The sequence below is a fragment of the Marmota monax genome, unplaced genomic scaffold, assembly GCF_021218885.2.
Source record: "Marmota monax isolate L192 unplaced genomic scaffold, Marmota_monax_Labrador192_F-V1.1 WCK01_AAM20220418_F8-fsc00023, whole genome shotgun sequence".
In the NCBI taxonomy this organism is placed as follows: domain Eukaryota; kingdom Metazoa; phylum Chordata; class Mammalia; order Rodentia; family Sciuridae; genus Marmota; species Marmota monax.
Window position 1 is genome coordinate 9890429 of NW_026692907.1, and position 18723 is coordinate 9909151.

Here is an 18723-nt window from a genome sequence, read left to right on the forward strand (position 1 = left end):
CTTGCCAGTGCAGTGGCACATGCCTGTAACACCATCAATTCAAGAGGTTGAGGCAGGATGATTACAATTTCGAGGCCAGATTAAGCAGCTTAGCAAGTGTCTGTTCCAAATAAATAATAAAAAGGTCAAGGGATACAGCTCAGTGGTAAAGAACCCCTGGTTTCAATTCCCCGTAGCACAAAAAGTTTTTTTAAAAAAGAAAACAAATCCTTATTGTCACCTTAAATATACACAATTTTTAATTGTTAATCATACCTCAAGGGCTGGGATTGTGGCTCAGCAGTAGAGCGCTCACTTGCCTAGTATGGGCGAGGCCCTGGGTTCAATCCTCAGCACCACATAAAAATAAATAAATAAAGTTGTGTCCAACTAAAAAATAAATGCTTTTTAAAAGTCACACCTCAAAAATAATCTAAAATAAAATTTCAATGACCATAAACAGTATTAAGGAAGTATTTTTAAAAGCTTTATATAAATAAAGTCAATGCTTTTTATAACCATGAAGAAAGACTAAACAAGACAATTTGAAGGGCTTGGGATATAGCTCAGGGTAGAGTATGTGCATAATATGTGCAAGGTCCTAGGTTTGATCCCCAGGATTGCAAAAACAAAATAGCCAACACTGTATTACCCAGTTAAGAATGTTTTCTATCCTGGTATAGAAGGCATACCTGGAGTCCTAGCACTCAATAGGCTGAGGAGGGAGAATCACTTAAGGCTAAGAGTTTGAGATCAGACTGGGGAACACAGAGAGACCACAACTCAAATAGGAGGGGAGAGGGGGAGAATGTTTTTAATGACAACAATCATTTTAACTCAAATTAGTGTAGCTTAGTGGTAGAGTGCTTGTTTAGCATGTATGAGGTTCTGGTTTCAATCCCCAGGACCACACACAAAAAGAAAACACTAAAATTCCTTCACCTTAGATTTGTAATAAAAATTAAAATTTCAGCCAGGTGTAGAGGTACAGGTCTGCAATCTGAATTAGTTGGGAAGCTGAGGCAGGAGGATTGAAAGTTGGAGACCAGCTCATCACCTCAGCAAAACCCTGACTCAACATAAAAGGATAAAAAGGGCTGGGGTGTAGCTGAGTGGTAGAATGCTTGCCTTGCATGAGCTCAATTCAAGCATTAAAAATAAAATAAAATTTAAAACATTTAAAATTTTTATATTAACACTAATTTTTACATATTAGATTTGATCAGCTGATACAACATACCAAGACCCTTAGTATTAAGATACCTCTTAAATCCAGGTTAATTCAGTAACACGTGCCTGTAATCCCAGCTACTTGGGAGGAAGACTTAGGGGATTCTGTCCACTAAAGGTGGTCTCAAACTCTTAGGCTTAAGTGATTCTCCCTCCTCAGCCTACTGAGTGCTAGGACTACAGGTATGCCTTCTATACCAGATGAGGGATGTAGTTCAGTAATAGAGCATTCCTGGGTTCAATCAGCTAGTACTGCAAAGAAAAAAAGAAGCTTAAATGCAAGTAAGATAGGGATACACACACACACACACACAATATATATGTGTGTGTGTGTGAATTTGAATGCTTAAAGAGATAAGAAGATTTTCAGTTAAAGATAATAAATTTGACATACTCACTTACTCTTCTCATTCCAAGATCCTACTAAGAATGGAAAGATTAAAAAACAAAACAAAACACAAAGCCAATGGAAAATAGGACAATAGCAACAAGCTATGAAGCAGATGAGAGATTGTTTCCTTTCTCAAGTTAGCACTCAAAATATTTGGTGAATTAAACAACATCCAAATGTTATTGATATAGTTATGTTATTCAGAGTTTTAAAAAACATTCACACTGAAGTTTAAAGTTAATGTAAAAAAGTAAATCTGTGTTAGGTGTGGGTTACACACGCCTGTAATCCCAGTGACTGGGAAAGGTGAGGCAGGAGGATTGCATAAGGTCAGCCTCAGCAACTTAGCGAGATTCTGCCTCAAAAAAAAAAAAAAGGACTGGGGACTTAGCTCAGTGGTAAAGCGCCTCTGGGTTCAATCCTCAGTACCAAAAATAAATAAATAAATAAATTTGCAAATTTATGAAACATCAGCCTCAAAATCAAAGGTTCTCTTTGGCTTATATTGATAATAGACTAGAAGTGACAATTGCCACAGAAAAACAGCTCCTGCTAAAAAAACTAGTAACCACTAACCAGAGCCACTATATGTATACAGAGTTTTATTTTGCAAGAAAAAAAAAATATTCACTGCACTGTCTAAAACATTAACTTACACTGTATGTCCAACAGCCCATCTGACATAACAAAAAGCTAAAACAAGTCACTCGTTAAGCCAAATATTTTAAATATATTTATTATTTCGTATCATCATTTCAGAGTAGGATGGGGGTATAGCTCCATGGTAAGAGTACCTGGTTAGCACACACAAGGCCCTGGGTTTGATTCCCAGCACATGAAAGGAAAAAGAAATAGAAAAGTATAACCTCATCACAGAATAAACTGTTCTAAAGAATACTGTTTCTTTTTCCCTCACAACCTTTCATGAACATTTTAAAAGTTAGAAATCCTTCCAAAAACTATATATGGTCTAGTCTTCTTAAAGAGGACAGAGGAAAATGCAAGAACTATTAGAAGTCAGTAGCAGTAGTGCACAGCTATAATCTCAGCTACTAGTGAGGCCTAAGGCCACAGGATCATGGATTCAAGCCCAGCTTGGCTAACAAAGCAAGACCCCATCTCAAAACAGAAAATACTTGGACACGCTGCAACTACCAGATCATATCATTTTCTCTTTATGAACTTAGTTTCTCCATCCCTCTCATCTAAAAATAGTTAGACTAAATGATTTTATTTGGCAAATCAGAGGCTTTCCTGTATACTATATGGTTTCAGCTGTGTTACTAAAAGGTATTGTTGCTCTAAGGAATGGACAAAGTATAATTACACTATCATTCAAGCCAAGACTATTCCATCAACCTTTTTTTTTAGCTTGTTCTGCTATATAAGCCTTTCCCCAATCAAGCCATACCTCACAATTCCTCCAATATTAATCTTTTTGAAAGGTAACTATGACCATGACACTTTTATGTAAAAACCTTTATTACTTTTGATGTCTAAAAGGTAAAGTCCAAGTTCCAAAGGAAGACACTCAAAGCCTTTTTATGATCTGACTACAGGCTACCTCTACAGTCAATTTCATATTCTGTGAGCATTTTTCCTACATCCCAGGCTAAATTATCCCCCTTTTTCTCAAGGCACATTCATATACTTCAATACCCTGTGACTTTGCAAATGCCATTCTCTACAATGCCTAAATCTCTTTAATCTCTTCATCCTTAAAACCTAGATCAAATGTCATCTCCTCTAACAGATTTTTATTTATGCCCATGGCCTCCTGAACCAATCCCTTTTCTGTGCTCTCACAGCACCTTGCTTTGGCTCTATCACAATCTAACATCATAAACTGACCTACCAACATATTAATTTTATTTCACATTTATTTTCTTTAACCAATATACTCTGGGATCTTTATCATTATTTATATAATATGTACATAATTACTTTCTTAAATGTTGAAGAAATGGGTAACTGAATAAATTATTGTACACAGTACTTTAAGTTCTGACTTTTCTTTATGAACATAAAACACTAAGTTTTAGATATAGCTATATGAAACATACCTCTGTTGTTGGGTAGCAACACGGAAGGAATAAGGTGAGTTTTGCAAGCTGGAAAGCAGAGCATTCAAAAATTTTTGTGCCCACAAGATTAATACCTGGAATCCCAGCTATCTGAGAGATTGAGGCACAAGAATAGAAAGTTTAAAGCCAAGCCAGATGTGGTGGCACCCACCTATTATCCTAGAAACTCAAGATACTAACAAGAGGATCACAAGTTGGAGGCCAGCCCCAGCAACTAATAAGACTGCCTCAAAACTTGAAAAAAAAAAAAAAAGTGGGTAGGGGAGTTGGGGATGTAGCTCAGTAGTAGAGCAGTCCTGGGTTCAATCTCAAGTATTGCAGGGGAAAAAAAAAAAAAAGAAACCTACAAAAAAAAAAAAAAAAAAACTTTATTTGCTCAATGATGGGCTAATACAGAAGTAGCATACTACAGTAAATAAAGCATGATCATTAGAACAAGAGAATTTGGTTTCAAATTAAGGTCACCAGTTGAATGTCCTTGGTAAATCTCTTAATCTCATGACAATTTCCCTACCTATAAAGATGATAATAAAAGTCACCAACTAAGGTAAGGTCTCAAATTCAGTAATCCCTTAACTCTCTGGTGAGTTTCCCTACCTGTTAAAGAGGATTTAAAGAGGAGGATAAACTCAGAGCTATAAGGTTTAAGTAAGGGTAAAACATGAAAGAATTGTTTACTAAAAGCTGTGGTCAAAGGTAAACAATTTTCTTTTTGGAAGGGGTGGTAGTAGAGACTGAACCCAGGGGTGTTCTACTTGTTCTACCACAAAGCTACATCATTAGCCTTTTCTATTTTTTTATTTTGAGACAGGGCCTCATTTACTTGCCAACACTGGCCTCAAACTTGCAATCCCTCTGCCTTAGCTTCTTCAATCACTGGGATTTACAGGTGTGATTTATACTACCATGTCCAGATACAAACTGTTTTCATAAGCATTAGTAATTATGGAAAATGTGAATACCGCAGGCAGAAGGAAGGTATGGAGAAGGATGCTAACAGGTAATAAATCAGCCTCCCTCTAGGCACAGTAGCACACATGATGAGCTACTGGGAAGGCTGAGGCAGAAGGACTACAACTTGCCAGTCTAGGCAACTTAGCAAAACCCATCTCAAATTTTTTTTTAACTTTTTTTGAGAGTGGAAATAGACACAATATCCTTATTTTATTTTTATTTATTTATTTTTTATGTGATGCTGAGGATAGAACCCAGAACCTCCTCATATGTGCTAGGCAAGTGCTCTACCACTGAGCTACAAGCCCAGCCACCGTCTCAAAATTTTTTTAAAAGGGCTGGGACATAACTCAGTGGTAGGTACTTGCTTAGCATGTGCAAGACCCAGGTTCATTCCCTAGTACAAAGAATTAAAAAAAAATCTGGTTCCCTCCAGCTCATGCTGATCATCAAAATTCCAAAATCAACTTATTCTGAAAAAAGTAGTTTCTATTCCCAGGGTAACAGTGAAAAAATTTCAAGCAAAAAAAATGTGTGTCCAGCACTGGCACTCAGAGTTCCAAGTATTACTGTCGTTAAGTAAATCCCTACACTAACTGGAGTACGTGTTTTCCTAAGGTAAATACACAGGAAAAGTCAGCATTTCTTACTTAAACTGAATTGTAGAGATAGCTCTATACTCACAGGAGAATGTTAACTATTCAACTCCAATTACATGGAACTTGTAATATTAACAGTATGCAGAGATTTAATCTAAGAATATACTTACCAATTTAAAAAAAAAATACTCTTGACTAGAATACAAAATCATGAGAATTTGTTTTTTCTTTTAATGAAACATACTTACCCAAGGCAGGGTATCCAAGGTAAAATCGATCTGCTCCCAACCATCCAAGAAAAAGAGATAATGCAACTGCCACTTTGTATGAATAGCCATTTCTGTACAGAATTAAAACTTGAGCGTCATATTCATGTTTCCAACATGTGAAAATTTTTAAAAACCAAGCTGTAAATTACTAATTATTTTTAAATGGCTCATTCATTCATTCCATTAATGCTTTTTGAGGTGCCTTTGGTATGCTAAGCACTACTTTAAGCTACTAAGATACATTAATGAATAAAAGCAACAAAGATCCCTGTTTCTGAGGAGCTTCCATTTTAGTTGCAGAAAGCAAAAAGCAAATATATTTTAAAAGAAATCATATAGTTCATTAGAAAGTCATAAATATTATGGAAAAAAAAAGTAGTAGTAATAGTAGTAGAACAGCATGGTTAGGGAATCCAGAATGCCAGAGGCCACTTAAATGGGGTAAATAGGGTCATAAGGTAAGCCTCACTGAGAAGGTAATGTCTTTGCAAGACCTGAGGGAAGTAAATGAATTAAGCCATGCTAGGCCTCTGAGAGAAGAGTGACTGAAGCGAAAGAAACAGCTGGTACAAAGACAGCACACCTTGTAGGTTTGAGGCCAGTACAATAGGAGCAGAATGAGAAAAGCACACACTATTACAAGATGAGGTCAGAGCGATAATGGGGAGTAAAGGAAACCCATCATGCCCTGTACACCACTTACAAATACTCTTTGAGTTTTACTCTGGTGGAAATTAGGAAGCTACTACAGGATTTTAAGTAAAGGTGTAACATGATCTGATTTAAATTTTTATTAAAATAATCACTCTGGCTGCTATGTTGAAAACAGACTGGATGAGAATATTCATCAACTAATACCATGGTAATGTCATATATCAAACCACTCCAAAGCTCAGTGGCTTGTAACAAGCTTTTATTCTCATAGATTAAAGAGAGGTTCAAGAGACGTAGGGTAGCTAAACTGAGATTTTCTGCTTCAGGCTGCAGTTTGGTTGAGCTTGGATCCAAAGAGTAGATTCAGTTGAAATCAGTTTCACTTAACAAGGACCCAACCTGATCCTGTAGCAGCTACTTCAGGCAACTTCTTCTCATGACATATCAAAGAACAAAAGGAAAGCTAATGCCCACAAGCACATAAACTTTTGTTTGTTTCACACCTACTAACATTATATAGACCAAATTAAGTAACATGGCAAATTCAAAAGAGTTTGAAAGATATTTTAATAATTCAAGTGAGAATTAATAATGGTTGGATCCAAAGTAATAGCAAAAGCAGCAGTGAAAAGTAATCAGATTCTGAATATATTCTGAAATACCACCAATTAGATTTCCTGATGTATTAAATTAGGGTATGAAAAAAGAAATAATTAAGAATAGCACTGACGATTTTATCCTAAACAACTCAGATAAAGCTAGCATTAATGAGTTGGGAAGGCTGAGGATGGATAAATATTGGAAAGAAAATTAGAATCTCAGTTTCAGATGTGAGTTTGAGGTATGTATCAGACATTCAAGTGGAGTTGCCCAAAAGACAACTGGATTTAGAAATTTGGAGTTATGGAATGACGTCTAAGCTAGAGATAAAAATTAAAAAGTTACAAACATATAAGAAGCATTTAGAGCCATAAGATTGCTGAATATAGACAGACAAAAGAAGAGATCTGAAAACTGAGCCTGAGGGACTCCAAGAAGAAGGAACCAGAAAAGAGACTAAGGAGGTGAAGAAAAAATAGAACTGAATGAGAATGGTATCCTGGAAGTCAAGTAAAAAATGTGGCTAGTATACCATGTGAGATAATAACTGAGAATTTACTACTTAAACTTAACTAAAAGGAAATTATCAGTGATCTCACAAGAGCAATTTTGGTGATATGATGAAGGCAAAAGACTGAAAAGAAGGAGACTGAGAAAAAGTGGAAAGAGAAAAACTGAAGTATTAAGACGACTCTTCTAAGGAATTTTACTGCAAAGGGGAATAAAGAGAGAGGTATCCAGAACCAAAGTCAAATCTGATCAAGTCAGAACCTTATAAATAATCCTGTGGGGTTTTGTTTTTTTCTTTTTGCACTGCACTCACAATTACAACATTTTCTTGGAAAGTTGGGAGGAGATGGTAAATGGCCCAAAGATCCTCCTGCTCATGTGTTTAATACTACAATAATATCCAATTTTATGCACAGGGCAGTGGTGCCCCATCCACATTGTAATGAGGTACCATACTAGAAGTAGAAAAATAAGTTAGGATGCTTTCCAAAAACTCAGGTAGTAGCAGCAGCACAAAGAAGTAAACAAAACTGTTAAATACTGGGCCAGGAATGTAGTTCAATGGGAGAATGCTTGCCTAGCAAGCACAAGTCCCTGGTATGTCCCCAGTATGACAAAAAAGAAAAAGGAAAAGGAAAAGAAACCTCCCTCCCGCCACACACACACACACACACACACACACACACACACACACACAGGTAAATATTAAGAAAGCAGAAGTAACAGACTAAATATGAGGAATAAGGGGGAAAGAAATGAAAAGAGCTGGGCCCCTGAATGGCTTCATGCAAAATGAAAACCGTCGACCTGTTCATACCCTCTTCCTCAGACTTCTAAGCCAACCTAAATTGGATCATGGTATGAATGAGAAATAACTTTTATTGTACTAAACTACTGAAATGTTAAAGACATTTATTACAGCAGTTAGCCTGTTTCAACTAATATAAGTGGCCACTATAAACAGGTGAATTGCTTGCTAATCAATCAGACATGGTTACCAGTTTTCATTTTCTGGGGAATACTATAATATGGTTGTATCTGCAATACTAAGATGGAATTTTAATCAAGTATTCATGTAATATATAATTTGAAAAATAATATGCTAACAGGAGCAAAAAATATGTAAACCAGAAGAGGGACTCCCAGTAAATAGGAATTTGTCAGTAAGTCTATTCATAGCTGAATAGCAGCTGCCCTTTGGCTATGCATGTATTAAATATCCTGAAAAAGAAAAATGATACATCAGGCCATCTTAGTTTTATAACTCTTACCACTAACTTCCATCGTTCAGATTCAATACTCATCAAGCAAATTTTATTTTAGATTTGTAGATTTTACTATGGGAGGGGAATAAATTGGTAGTAGACTTGGAGTATCTGGTTTTCCTGATGGTGATATGCCTTATCATAACAGACATCAATGTCTTGTGAACATTATTAGTGCAGCTCAGCTGCATTGAGCCTACTCTACTCTGAAGACACTGAAGGAAAAATCAGCACTCATTTCAAAACTACATAACACATCTTACAGTGTTACTATTACATGTAATGAATTTGTAAGGTTCAAATTGAGTAGGTAGCTATACTCAACAGATGATTTTCTTAGTTGTATTTTAACCTAGATATCTTGGACTAACACTTAATACACTGTTATTTGTAGTGTTTTAGGCAGAAATATTTATCTGTAGTTTAAACACTGACTACACCATACTTAAGTACATTGAAAGTAATTCCTTTAAACGATTTTAACTTTGCTAATGAGAAATTCTGAAACCCAAGAAGATTAAGTGATCGGCTTAGGATTACACAGCAGGACAGAATCAAAACCTCACTAACTCAATGAACTAGGGTCAAAAGAGAAAAGAAAAAAGGATTCTAAGCTCAAAGGATTCTGAAAGAAGTTGTAGAAAGAGCAAAACAGTGGTTACTTCTTGATACAATTATAAACAGGTGCCATCAAATAAAATGCAACCATATACAGTTATAAGGTAAAAATAAATTCTGATTTTAGTACAAAGCAAGAATAAAAGAATAGGATGTAAGTTTTACTGTAATCAATATAAAACTCAAGCATAAAAGTCCTTTAAACAGAGAACATTAAATCCATTTGTCTTATTATTCCAAAATGAAAACTTTGAATTGTTTCATTATTATTCAATATCCATATCCAATTCAAAGAATTAGTCAAGTTCAAACTGCTCTTAATGTGAAAATGAGTAATAACCATTTGTGTTTTTCTGATATAATAGGCATACAATACCTATCTGTATTCTAGAAATCTCCCAAATTTTGAAAACAGTATTTTTTATAATTCATTTCATAGTTCATTTGATAAACTTATTGCCCCTACTCAACAAGGCATGAGACCATTTATTGTCTTATTCCACACAGTGAATTTAGCTCTTTCTTCATTGGTGAATTACATTTATAAAAACATATGTATACTTAAAAAAAACAGAGACTCTGAGACAAGCAAAAACATAAACATTACATCTGCAGGATTTCCCCATAAATTAACTCTTCATTCTATGATATCAATATATTACATAGGCAAATAATCTAAAATTTTAGGTATCAGTAATGGTACTTACACATTTCGGCAAGATATAGGCTTGTGAAAACCAACTTCATTTCCAGTAAAATGTGTTTCATTGCCACTGAAATCCTTACAAGTTATATTGGGTGCTGGAAAACATGAAACTAAAGGCAGAAAAAAAAAATCAAAAAAATATTACTTCTTTTTATGCAGTAAAGGTATGTAATATTTCCCCCTAATATTGGCAAAGCACACAAGAAAATTCAACAAACTACCTTCCTATGTAACGTCTGACAGAAGAGTTTAATTTAGATAGGAAAAGCTACTAAAAAAAGAAAGAAAGAAAGAAAGAAAAAAAATATATATATGTATATATAAAATAAATAAAATGATAGAGTGGTCTCAACACAAATATGAAAACTGCCACTGTGTTATACAAGGTCCATCCAAGTCCAATCTCTTGCCTCTGACAAAGATGACAAAGGAAGAATTGCACAGTATTATTTGTTTTACTTCATCTCTAGGATAAAGAATATTTCTTAAAGTTTTGTTGGTAATTCATTTTAACATAATCTGGGTTTGAATATTCAGTTTATTTTAACTATTATAGGCATTGGCTGCCATAAATTAAAACTCTTTATTCTATGTATTGTACTATTTCAGCATTTAGCAATTTAATCTATATACATAACCTACATGACATGAGAATTAACACAGTGTCTGCCAGGCACAACTTGACACTATCAATTGTTCAAGTTGCCATATTTTGAAAATTTTAGTTTTTAAAGTTATTTAATCATTCCTATTGGCTACTTTACATTGATATGAGAAAAAAAAATGAAAGAAAAATGGCTAACAATCCAGGCTTAGAACCTCAGAAAAGGTGGTAAGAAGTATAAGAATGAAGAGAAAACCAAATTGCTACAATGATTCTACAGCAGTTTTTGTCAGAAGTATGAGCTACTTATTTCAAGGGATGAAAACTCTACACACTGGGCATATTAACTGTTGAGCATTCAGATTTTTCTAATGTACAGTTAATGTTTTTGTGGGCAGACTCATTAAGATCATGCAGCTGCTATAATCCTAGTTACTTGGGAGGTTGAGGTAGGAGGACTACAAGTTGGAAGGCAGCCTGGACTTAGTGATACCCCATCTAAAACTAAAAAGGACTGGGGATGTAGCTCATTGGTAGAGCTTTTACCTAGCATGCATGAGAACCTGGATTCAATCCCTAGTACTGGGGAAAAAACTTGCAAACAGCCTATTCTTCATCAAAAATTTTCCCTACAGACTGGGCATAGTGGCGCATACCTGTAATCCCAGAAGCTTGGGAGGCTGAGACAGAAGAAGCATGAGTTCAAAGCCAGCCTCAGCAATGGGGAAGTTCTAAGCAACTCAGTGAGACTTTGTCTCTAAATAAAATACAACATAGGGCTGGGGAGGGCTGGGGTTGTGGCTCAAGTGGTAGATGCTTGCCTAGCATGTGTGAGGCACTGGGTTTGATCCTCACCACCATATAAAAATAAAATAAAGATATTGTATCCACCTGAAACTAAAACATAAATATTTTTTTTAAAAAATGGGATGTTCACTCAATCATTGAGTGCCCCTGAGTTCAATGTCCAGATTAAAAAAAAAAAAAAAATCCCCTACATTCACCATCTATTGATGATTCTAATCCCAACTGTTCTTTATTATGATAATAGCAAAATAGTGGCTTTTCCAACTTAAGCATTCCTCAAGGAGAACTGTGTTTCAATGCTGGAAATATGGAGATGTTTTGGCTCTTGTCACCTTTATCTCTAGCTTTTGTTTTGACATGAATTTTAGATTGGCACATTTCTTTATAGCTGGTCATTATACAGTATAACTTGTTATAGAAATCACATCCAGTAGCTGGGTGTAGTGGTGCAAATCTTTAATTCCAGCGGCTTGGAAGGCTGAGACAGGAGGATCACACGTTCAAAGCCAGCCTCAGCAATTCAGCAAGGCCCTATCAACTTAGTGAGACCCCATTTCAAAATAAAACATAAAAAGGGCTGGTAATATGGCTGGTATTTAAGCGTTTCTGGGTTCAATCCTCAGTACCCCCCCCCCCAAAAAAAAAGAAAGAAAGAAATCATATCCAGTCTGACTTTTTTAAAGATACTGTTGGACTGGGGTGCACAATATGTTGAAAATTCACTCACATGTTAAAATGCCAATGAAATCCAGCTGCAAAATAAACCCTGCATTGCAACTAAATTACAACACTGAGTTATTAAACTCCAGAAGACCAATGGAAAATCACAATGTAAATGCTGTGACAGATCAGTGCCCAGCACCACTTCTATTCCTACAATAGCTGTGGGCACTACGGCACCTCAGAGCAGAAGTCAGAGGATGCAAAGGCAGCACTGCTTGGCCTAAAGTCTGAGGACCAGAAACATGCCTTTATCCAAGCCATGATGCAGGAAAGGGACTCTCACATTCTACCACAGGGAAACAGGCTTCCAGGGTGATTTGACATCCTCTCTGATCAGGATTTAGATCAGATTTACCATGGCTACCCCACTACCTTTTATGTTTGAAAAAGGACAATTAGGGAAAAGAAAAGAAAAACAAAACAAAACTCTTGTGGATTGGCACAGACTCAAGCATCAGACTGGGTTGGAAGAACCTACCCCAGCTCTTGGTTCAACACCTTTGTACCATGCATAAATTACACATTAATATGAAGAAGCCTCATGATTCACATTTGTCTCAAAACTTTTGTTTTCTTTTTAAAATCATGGTAATGATTTAAAGTTCTTTATTAATGGGGTGGGGAGATTACTGGGGATTGACCTAGGGGTAGTTTACCACTGAACCCCACCCCCAGCCCTTTTTATTTTGAGACAGGGTCTGACTGAGTTGCTGAGGTTGGCCTCTAATTTGCAATCCTCCTGCCTCAGCCTCCTGAGTCACTGGGATTACATGTGTGCACCTTCCACTGCACATGGCTAAAGTCCTTTATTAATCTTTAAAGTCATTTATTTTTAAATCTAGAACATTTTATATGTTTCCAGATTTAGTTAGGCAAACAGACTTTTACACGTTTTATTCTCTTCAAATTTTATTTGAAAAGCATTTCTTTTATTTTCCTGCACCTCTCCCCTTTCATCCTATAAGCACTTCCTGATACCATGACTAATTCCATAATACCTTGAATTTTTTCTAGCAACTTGATTTGCATATGGTTATAACTTTACTTATCAATAATCCTTAAGAGAATTCAAACTTATTTAATCCAAAATAGACACCTAACTGGAGAGCAGAGCTCTTTTCAGGCAGAAACTATTCTTTATAGTTGTATATTTTCCTTTAAAATCTCTATACAAAAAATCCCAAATGCTAGAAGAAACTTTTCTGAGAGTGTCTGCCAGTTACATATTTGTCACAATAGTATGCATAGATTTCCAACATCTTTCATATGAATGATTATAAATAACTATATTTGAGAGCTTTCTCTTCTTTATGCATGTTAACTCTATACTACATTCTAAAACCGATAACATTAAAGACTTCTAACTGTAAACAGGCAAATCACAGCATACTTACAGGCTAACCAAAGAGGGATAAATTACAATATTCTTTTAAATTGATGTATACATAATAAGCAATATCTACTATGAAAATCATATATTTATATGTATACATACATCTATTATCCTATGACTGTTTATATAATAAAATCTCACTATTTCAGCATAGTAGCAAAAAGTCAATAATAAAGGTTTAACACAACTTACCTTATATTTTTTTTGGTACTGGATTGAACCCAGGGTACTTAATCTACGTCCTGGAACTTTTTATTTTTTGAGACAGGTTCTCGCTAAGTTGCTTAGTGCCTCGCTAAGTTGCTGAAGCTGGTCTCAAACTTGTAATTCTCCTGCCTCAGCCTCCCAAGTTGCTGAGATTACAGGCAAGCTCCACAGCTACCACTTACTTTCAAGTATCTCTTCTAACTAGAATTGGGCTAATAATGTGACAAAATATAAAGACATAAAAATCTTTAGAAGGAAAGACTTAACAGGGAGTAAACTATTATATTTTATCAGGCATTGTACATAATTTAGAATAGAAGCTACCCAAAATCATTAGACTGAAAGTCTAATAATTTTTTTTGACCCATTATCAAAACACCCCTCTGAGAAAATATTAATGCATACTGTTAGGATATATCTAAGTACATGCAGAAACATATATAATGTAGGTGACATAGTTTGTCACTATATTTTACAAAACCAACAGTCTCATTTCACTTTTTTTGAGTAATTAAAAACTCTAACCAAAGAAGTATCTTTGCACACATCTCTTAAGAAATAAAAGGCTATAATTGCTTAAGGAAATACATGTTTACCCTGATTTAAATATTACACAATGTATACATATATTAAAACATAACATGATACCCCATAAATATATACAAATTTTATGTTTTTATATATCAATTAAAAATAAACTTAAATAAGAAGAAAATGAGGGAGCTATATAAACTGATGCAAAAATTTTAAATATATAATGAAAATACAAAACTTACAATTTATATAATTAAGGAAATAAGATTCTTTTTTAATTTAAATATTGGGGCTGGGAGTATAGCTTAGTGGTAGAACACATGCTTAGCATATGTGAGGTCCTGTGTTCAATCTCCAGCATCAAAATAAATAATTAATCAATTAATTAAATCTTGACAACACCTAGCCAGTTCTTCAAATTTAAATTCTTCTGAAAACTGAATAAAATGTATAGCTTAAGAAAAAAATATATTTATTAATTAAATTTAGTGGTCACATACGGTCTATGAAATAGTGTTTTAAAAATTATTTTTAAAGACATAATTCTTGAAGTCTTACCATGAGCTGTGTAGTTTGTACAGTTAACTGGTTCTTGCGTAGCATCATTTATTTTGGGATCTTTACAAATATATGTTAAAAAAAAAAAAGTTAAGGAAATAAGAACTATCTAACATAACACCACATGTAAAAAAGAAGCTGCTGGTTTATCCAAGTCAACAAGCACAGATATAAACATTCTTCTAGTATAATACCTAAATAATACCTGAATGTTAACTTATTATAAGCAAAGTATATAAATTAAATGTATGTATTTAAAGCTCTAGAGAGGGCTGGGGTTGTGGCTCAGTGGCAGAGTACCTGCCTAGCATGTGTGAGGCACTGGGTTCGATTCTCAGCACCACATATAAATAAATAAATAAAAATTCATCCACAATTAACAAAAAAAAAAGCTCTAGCAGAGAATTTCATCATTAAAGAACATCAATCAGGATATAAACACAAAGCAAAAATTAAAATAAACATTTTACTAAGTTATTATTAAGTAGGCTTCAGGTTAACAAATCAGTTTCCAAAGATTTGTACTGAACTAATTTGCAGAGCCCTAGAATTACCATACACTGAATTTCATTTAACACAAACCTGTGAGGTAGATGCTATTAGCCCCACATCACAGAAGCAAAAACTGAAGTTCAAAGTTTGAATGGCTAATGCAGCCATATAAATGATAGGTGATAAATCAGGTTTCCTTATTTAAATTCCATCAGATTGCAGAAAGATGGGTGTATTCTATATGGACACTCTAGCAGGATTTTAAGTTTTTGAAAAGAGCATAAGAACCAAAAATGTCCAAAAGAGAAACTGGAAGTTTTATCTCCTAAATGTTTTATTACTGACACTATAATAGGGGTAAGTGTGGTATTCACAAAATGTCTCTAGAGTCCATTTAAGATTTTTGAATCTCTATTGGAAACTTCATACTAGGAATAAAAGTGATTATCCAGTTGTCATCACCTCACAGTTCTACAGGCTCATTCTTTCCAGGGTTCAACTTTGATACTGCCCAATTATTTTAGAATCACTCCCATATTTCTTCCAAGAATAAAATTCAACTTATTAGGTCCATGATTCTCAAAGTCAAAACATAATGATATTCAACAAATTAGAGCTATTCTGTGAAAACCTTTAATAGTAATAGTGTCGCTCCTCAAAGCACACAAAATCACTAGAATTTTCTTCATATCAAGAGTTCCTCTTACAGAATCTTTCTTACACAGGTTGAGGATCCCTTGCTTGAAGTGTCACGTCGGTGCTCAAAAAATTTTGGATTTTGGAGCACTTAGTAATTTTGGTTTTTTGGTTTAGAGATAGTCAACCTATATTTCTAGCTTCCATTATTAGTTTTCCTGTTCCAAAGTAGCTATTTTAAGCACAACTCATCCCTTACCCCTGATTTGGCCTGTTTCCTCGCCTGTAAATAAATAGCTAACACATACATTGCCTACTATACCAGGCACTGTTCACACCTGTACTAATTAAATATCACAACAGCCCCTTAAATTGGCACACTTGTCATTCACATTTTTACATGAGAAAATGTAATGTTCAAATAATTTGCCCAAGGATACAAAGTGGAGCAGGAATTCATCTGGCAGTTTAGCATCTCAGGATAACACGAAGTATTATATGTAAAATTAATTGTACACTTTGATTGGAGGAAGCACTAGTAATTACTTGTCTCCCTCGACGTTGGCAAACTTTTCCAGGGTAGAGTCTGTCAATATTTATATTTCTAAGTGCCTAGAACAGGGCCTGGTATACCTTAGGATCTATGTTTAATAAGCACACCGGTTACAAAAAGAAATGGATGAGGTTAAGAAGCACCAACCATTAGTTAAATCCTACGGAAAGCACACGGGCTGGCCTCTGCCCCTCCGATCCCCAAATCCCCCCTCGTCCCCCGGCGTCCTTAGAGGTCACGGGTCGTTGTTCCTTCAGTAGACCTAGCCAGTACTGAGAACCGCGACCCGGAATCTACCTCGCCATAGAGGATATTGCCCCACTTTGAGGTCCTCGCACTTAAGCGTCTCGTCGCCCCCGGCGGCAGCGGTAGCGACAGCCCCCCAAGGTCCCGTGGTGGCTGCCACGAGCCACAAGACTGCAAGAAGGTGGGCGGCCACGGCCTCCGGAGAAACAGGACCGGAGGGCCAGGCGGCCGCCATGTTGGGGACCGGCTCTTCCCCCACACTTCCGGTTCCGCCCGCGACGGGCGGCAGAGGGCGGAGTCAGGGCTAGAGGCTCTTAAAGGGACCGCGCAGAGGTTGGAGAATCCCTTGTCACCTTCTCTTATTCTAGGACTCCGCAGGATCACCCGAGAGAGTGTTTTTTAAAGTGAAGCCCAGAGTTCTTCTTTCGGACAGAGTCCGTCTTCTCCCGCTCCGACCCGAACCCTGGGATGAAGGGAGAGGTTCACGAGGGCGGGGGCGGAGGCGGGGGTGGGAGTTGGGGGGGTCTTAGGCAAGCTCCTCCTTCGAATTCATCCTGCTCTGGCACTTCAGTGCCCCCAAACTGCGAGTTTGCGTCTTCAGGAGTCCTAATAAGATTTAGATTTACCAATAAAGAGCTAAGCTCGAAGACGCTGAAAGCTCGTTTACCTTAGTTACTTAATTACTGAGTTGGACGGGGGGGGGGGGGGGGGGCGTTGAAGTTTGCAGGATTTCAGAGTCTATGCTCTTACTTATAAGTTATCATGGGCTGCCTGTAACCTTAGAGAAAGATTTGTGGAAGCCTGCCAAGGACTCTGTGTCACAAGAGAGTTATTACAGGTTTGTTTCTGTTTTCTTTCTTTTTTTTTTTGTGGGGGGAGGGGGTACCCGGGATTGAACTCAGGGGCACTTCACCACTGAGCTACATCCCCAGCCCTTTTTTTTTTTTTTTAATTTAGAGATGGGGCCTCCCTGAGTTGTTTAGTGCCTGGATAAATTGCTGAGGCTGGCTTTGAACTTGCGATTCTTCTGTCTCAGCCTCCCAAGCCACTGGGATTACGGGCTTGTGCCACCCCAACAGCTAGGCTTTTTTAATAATGGGAAATAAAGGGAAATTTTAAGAGGGTAGAGACCCATAACAAAAGGAGAACAAGACATTTAAGACTAAATCAAGTAGAAAGTGGAATGGTTTTTCCCTTCATCTCTTCTAAGTTTCTTTTTCTAAAATTCTGTATTGGGGAAATTTCATAATAAAAAATTTATTTTAGTGAAAATTTAATCCTTCTTGTCTAAACATCTAAGAATATTTGCTTTTGAGTGGTGCTTCTTCATCCACATCAGCAAGTTTGGAAGAAAAACTGTGCACTGGTTCTCCAACTTTAGCCTCAGAAGATGAACCCTGCCTACAGTTTCTGATCCAAAAGTTCTAGGGCGGGGTTTTGCATTGCTAAGGAGTTCCCAAGGGATGCTGATATAGCTGTCCCAGGGACTAAACTTTGAAAACACTGGTAGAATGTATTTATGAGAAGTATCGTTTTGGATTATGGGCTGGAAGACATGAAACAATATCAAGTAATAGTATTGTAAACACATTTTTCTCAGTAAACAAGTTTGTTAGCTTTAATGGCCTGCTTTTAATTTAAAACATTCATGCATAATTAACTTATGAATAATTAACCTATGCTTTTTTAAGCCCAGTGCAGTGGAGCAAGCCTGTAATCCCAGCAACTATGGAGGCTGAAACAAGACGATTGCAAGCTTGAAGCCAGCCCCAAATTTAAGGAGCCCCTAAGCAACCTAGCAAGACCCTGTCTCAAAATAAAAAATATAAAGGGCTGTGGATGTGGCTCAGGGTAAAGCATCAGTATGTTCAATCCCATGTTTAAAAAAAAATCAGGTTTAAATGATAAGAAATTTGAAATTTACTATTCTAGTTCAGTTTTAAGCTTCCTATTTAAGTGAACTTTTTCTCTTTCCTTCACTTTTTCTCTCTTTCCTTCACTTTTTCTTTCCCCTTTCTTTCTATTTCTACCCAAAAAATAAAATGTTTACTAATCATTTCCTATATACTAAATCAAGTAGAAAGTGGCTAAGCTAGCCCCTAGCAACTCTA

General features: G+C 36.2%; 1 protein-coding gene across 7 annotated transcripts in view; it reads right to left on the reverse strand.

Moving 5' to 3' along the window:
• The window catches only part of Tm2d1 (TM2 domain containing 1), a 38269-nt gene extending 21213 nt beyond the window's left edge, over positions 1-17056 (reverse strand). For 2 of the 7 annotated variants that reach the window (XM_058581525.1, XM_058581523.1), the window contains exons 1-4: positions 16664-17056; positions 14686-14745; positions 9861-9969; positions 5486-5577 (exon numbers count right to left, since the gene is read on the reverse strand). In XM_058581525.1, coding sequence (XP_058437508.1) covers positions 5486-5577; positions 9861-9969; positions 14686-14745; positions 16664-16847 — 445 coding nt within the window. In that variant the 5' untranslated portion in view covers positions 16848-17056. Of the gene's footprint in view, positions 1-5485; positions 5578-9860; positions 9970-14685; positions 14756-16663 lie in introns of all 7 variants that reach the window. The other 5 variants (XM_058581528.1, XM_058581527.1, XM_058581526.1 and 2 more) reach the window with 3 other exon arrangements.
• Between the last annotated feature and the right edge of the window lie 1667 nt (positions 17057-18723).